At 41.7% G+C, this 5,122-nt stretch overlaps 1 protein-coding gene across 2 annotated transcripts; it reads left to right on the top strand.

Annotated features, from left to right (window-relative positions):
- Nucleotides 1–3,131: 3,131 nt before the first annotated feature.
- On the top strand, nt 3,132–4,413 carry TFAM (mitochondrial transcription factor A). 2 transcript variants are annotated; one of them, XM_002053950.4, is made up of 3 exons: nt 3,136–3,336; nt 3,418–3,996; nt 4,061–4,413. In XM_002053950.4, exons 1-3 carry the CDS (start codon nt 3,272–3,274, stop codon nt 4,185–4,187), a joined length of 771 nt encoding a protein of 256 aa, XP_002053986.1. In that variant the 5' UTR covers nt 3,136–3,271; the 3' UTR covers nt 4,188–4,413. The 2 variants fall into 2 exon arrangements, with proteins under 2 accessions (XP_015027572.1, XP_002053986.1); XM_015172086.3 differs by having other exon boundaries at nt 3,132–3,996.
- Nucleotides 4,414–5,122: the final 709 nt, after the last annotated feature.

Below are 5,122 nucleotides of genomic sequence, written 5' to 3'. Positions count from 1 at the left end.
TTATTTTTATTTACTTTTTACTTAGTTTTTGGCGCAGCTGCTGCCTAACGCGCCGAAGCTAAAAACGAAACTGAAAGCAGGCAAAGCGCGCACTGCACGCAAGAGCTGCCAAAAAGTAGACGAAACGTAGAGAGATTTACTGAGAGAGCAAAAAAGAGAGAGAGAGAGAGAGAGAGAGAGAGAGAGAGACAGCTGCACAGAGTGGGAGCGCTAGCCAGCTGTTAAATTGTACGTAATTCCAGCCATGGCTCATAAGCAGTTGATCCAAACCTGCGCTGCAGCTGGGTTGCAAAGGCAACGAACTTGGCTGGGCTGTATGGTAAAAGCAGCAGCAAATGTTTTAAGCACTCAATTTAAGCTACAAATTCTCGCGATGCCTCAAATGGCAGGCATTCGTTGTGCAGACAAAACAAAAGACTTAGGCAACGAACTCCAGCTCAATCAGCTGCCAGTTAATTAATCAAAATACTTAATTAATGAGATTTTCTCTTAATTTGCTGCATGCAATTAACACACACCTTCCAAATTCCGGTAGCTGTTCGCAATACGCATACGCCCACTGTGCCTGCATTCGACAATGGACAGCTTAGGCCACTTCATTAGGAGCAGAGCTCAGCACCGTTATATGGCTGTAGGCAATGACAGCTTAAGCTCTTTAGGGCCACATAATGTGTACAAACAAGCATGGACTTAGTGTCAAATTAGTAACAGCCACAATAACAGCAACAAAAGCGGCTAACGATGAACTAAACTGAACTTTGATGAACTCTTGAGCCGCTTATCAAACGTTGGCCCAATGATGACTAGCTGTTGTGCCTGTAAGTTTTCGAGTGAAATTGAACCGCAATGAACTTTATACGTTAATTCATTTAACAACAATTTTTTATGCTAGTGAAAAGTTTTCTCCGATAATGTGCATGCTTAATTCACACATTTCCGTCAACGTGCCGGGCCGCATGGAGATCAGGCGAAATTAGAAAATGGCATGCTGTGATTCACATTTATATCGATTGACCACCATCTGTTGGTATGTTGTATTAAATCTGGATCAGAGTACCTTCTGTTATATAAGCACTTGACTGCATTTATGCTAATTGCGTGCAACACAACGAGAAGTCGGGCGCGGCGGCGGTGCGAAAGCGAAAGCGTCTCTTGCGCAAATTGCAGCTGACAAATCGCTTTGTTTGAATATTGATTTCATTTGCACTGGGCTTTAATTGGTATGCAAATGGCCAAACAAAATGCCAAATCAAACAAAGCCAAACAAAACAACATCAGCAAATGCAGGCGCTAAAACTCCAACGACGACTGCCGCTGTTTGGGTCCACTCTATTTGGGTCTAGAAGACGGGCACAGTTAAAGACGCTGGCGGTTACCTCATCCACATTGGCGTCGGGCGTCGGCGTCGGCGTCGACGTCGTTAAATTGCAACAATTATGGTCAAAGGCAGCGACGCTGGCGTCGCAGCTTTAAAAATCAATGAGGCGTCTTACAAACGTGGCCCAGAGACAACGAATGTTTGGCCAAAGAAACGGCAGCTAAATGTGGCGCATAAAAAGAAAGTTTGAAGCACACAATGTATTTGTTGTATTTGTTGTCGTTTCTGTTGTCTTTGTGTGTGTATTTATTGTTCAATTTTATTGCCTGCCTTTTGGCCATTCGTCGCTTGATTTCTGTTGTGCCTTTTGCTCAAGAGCATTTGATACGAGCTCACAAATGTTGCCGGCTGTTCAAACGGTTTGTTGTCGCAGTCGTTGTCATTGCCAGACCCCGACCCAAAGCACGTCCACATTCACTAAGGAAACGGTAGCAAAAAATAAATAAATAAAGCAACTCATGAACAAAATTTAAATGCAGCCGCCACATTTGATAATTGGCTCGGCAAATCGAACTGGACACGAAACTAGTTATTTTTCATTTTACTTAATTTTTTTTTTTTTTTGAGTTGTGTTTGGTTTTCGCGCAAAATGGCCAAACGAGTCAAATTGCAACATTGGCCAGCGGCGTCAAAGAATTTGTGTCAGCCGCTTGCACAATCGACACACACACACACACACAGTCGCCCATTGCAGTCGCGCCTCGGCAAACGAGGCGTATGCGCAACGAGGGCCAACCAAAAATCGTCGACCAGAAGAAGTAAAACAGCCATTCGCAAAAGCGTTACATAATGCGGCTGGGAGTTGGCCGAATCAAGCTGCCTGTGCAAAGCGCACTTGACGGAAGTCAGGAAAAAGCAACAAATATGTCCATATTTAAAGTTATATTCATGTATATTGGTGCATTCCCACAAAATTGAAATCAGGTCGGTTGAGAAAATGATCATCGAAATAGATTTGTTGCACACATTTGTCGAGGAAATCTTTGGTGCGACAACCCCTATGTGGAGTAAGCCAATAAGTAAAGTGGCCAAAAGCGAGCAACAAATAATCACAACAACGGACTGTGTGCAACAATTGCCAGCGACAAATTGTCAAGCAACCGCAAACACAATTGCAACAAGCGCGCACTGGAGCATAAAAGATTTTAATATCCGGTTTATAAAACAAACTAAACAAACGCCTCAACATGGCATTAATATGCATATAATAATACGCTTAAGCAGCAGATAATATTTATGGGCTATAAACAATAATTCAGTGCTAACAACTTAAACGTTATCAACATAGCCATATCGGGCCATTATCGGGCTTTGAAAACAATTTCGGTTGAACGCTTCAATTAGCTTAAATTAAATCCATTTTAATCTGGTATGTTTCAAATTTACGCGCGTTTCTGTTGTCGTACTGCTCCAACTCTACTGCCACCGCTGTCGCACACAACAGAGTTGCAAAGCATGGAGGGCCCTCTATGCACCGAACGGCACGGGCTGCGAATGCAACTGGCGCCACCTATGTTAGTATACTTTAACACCAGCTATCGATAAGAAAAAATACTGTTAAATCAGAATACATACATTTTAATTTATTAAATAGAAAGCCATAGCACAAATAGGTAAGTAGATTATTATATATTTATTTATATTTATACTAAGCAAATTTAATATGTTTTAATATATGGCGATAGTGTTTTCTCTTAATTTTAAACGATACTATCGATAGCTTCAACGATAGCCTGACAGCTGTGAAATCAAAGCAACTCTGCCAAAACGCCGCATTTTTTACGTAAACTTATTCAGATTGTAAATTCAACAAGTTATTAATGCAAAAACTCTGAAAAACAAACTAAAAGTATTAACTTTTAAGAACGCTATTAAAGACAAAACCAATTGAAAATGATTTACACATCGACGCTGCTGTCGCGAGGCTCCCTCATCGGGTCGCTAATTAGCAAAGTCAGGCAAGTTGTAGCCAAAAACTCAGACACTGCACATACAAATCAAATCAACAAAAATTTCACACCTACGCCAAACACAAACAGACCATTGGCCGCCGCCAGCCTTAGCAATAGCTCGGCACTGCACTCCAAGTCGCTGGAGGAGCAGATTGGCCTGCCGCCCAGGCCAAAGAAGCCGCTGACGCCATACTTTCGCTTCATGCGCGAAATGCGGCCCAAGATGCTGGCAAAGGATCCAAAGATAACCACAGTCGAGGTTGTGCGCCAACTGTCCAAGAGCTGGGTGGATGTCGATCCCAAGCTGAAGGAGCGCTTGCAGTCAGAGTACAAAAAGGATCAGGAGATCTACCTGGAGCAGCGCACCAAATATGATGCCACGCTTACCGACCAGCAACGCGCCGAAATTAAGCAGATGAAACAGGACATCAACGATGCCAAAGAGCGGAAACAGCTGCGCAAACGTATCAAGGAACTGGGTCGCCCCAAAAAGCCGGCCTCCGCCTTTCTGCGCTTTGTGGCCAGCGAGCGCACGAATACGCCACAAACACCAAATCAAACGTATCGCGAATGGCACCAAAAGGCGACCGCCAAATGGACTCGCCTCTCGGACGAAGAGAAAGCAGTCTATCTGCGCGAATCGCGCAAGGAACTGGACCAGTACAAGTGTGTATATTACCCAACTCCATTCTATGAAAATAGCCTTTATTAACGCCCATTTGCCTTGCAGAAAAAACATTTCGATTTGGGAGGAGAAAATGATACGTCTGGGCCATATCGATGTTGTGCGTCATGGCAACCTCATCGATCCGCCAGAGCCCAAGCCACGCAAATCCCAAGCTCTGAAAGAGAAGTAGTCTGAACCGCACATTATCTGCCATCACATGTTTCGTTTTTTTAAACACCAGTTTGATTTCTTTAGTTTTTCATCGTGTGAAAATTTAATTTGTTAAGTTCTTTGCTCGCCTTTATAAGTATGTCGATTCTTATGGCCCAGTTAAATGTTGTGCGCGATCTGTTCTCAATATTCAGTTCGAGTAATGTAAATAGCTTCAGCATCATGTATTAAATACTTATAAAGAATCTGGAGTTTAAATGGAGTTTACTATAGAAATCATGTCTAAAATGATGCCCTGTTCGAAAATATATATGTATAAGTCATTTTTGGTGTTATTCAATTGCTCAAAGGTTCTGTAAATTAAGCGAATGCTTTCATAAAACTAGGTAAGAAAATTCAATTTGTCTATCTTTGAACTACCGAAAGATTAGATGCCCTAGACTATCGAAATCTTATCTTAAAAATGGGAAATGTAAACTGATAAGTACACCTGTGCACAAAGCCTTCATCAATATCGCTATTTTAATAGGTTAGAAAACATTTTAGATTGGGGATTCTTACAACTTCGAGCCCTTGCTATATCAAAATCATCCTGAATTGGTTTATTTATAAGAAACTTAAGCTATTCTTTAGTATGTAACTTAATTAAAAATAGTATTGGCCTGCACGTGGCAATGGCCAAATCGAAATGCGTCTGCTAAAAGCAAACACGTGTCTGAGTCTTACGGGGTTAAGATCACACTTGATATTTAGTTGATTTAACACGGTAATCGACACAGTTTTAATCTATCTGCATAGATCACGGTAAACAAATATGTAATCAATTTGTCACCTCAAATGTGCAGAATAAAATAGCCAAAAAAAAAAAAAGCATTATCAATAGTACAGCCTAACTATGTGTGTGCATCTATTTAGAAGTCAAAAGTCGGATCTTATGCGCAGACACAACCGCAC

The sequence above is a fragment of the Drosophila virilis genome, chromosome 2, assembly GCF_030788295.1.
Source record: "Drosophila virilis strain 15010-1051.87 chromosome 2, Dvir_AGI_RSII-ME, whole genome shotgun sequence".
Taxonomy (NCBI): domain Eukaryota; kingdom Metazoa; phylum Arthropoda; class Insecta; order Diptera; family Drosophilidae; genus Drosophila; species Drosophila virilis.
The sequence above is the reverse complement of the archived record's forward strand: the minus strand, read 5'-3'. Positions and strand labels throughout refer to the sequence as shown.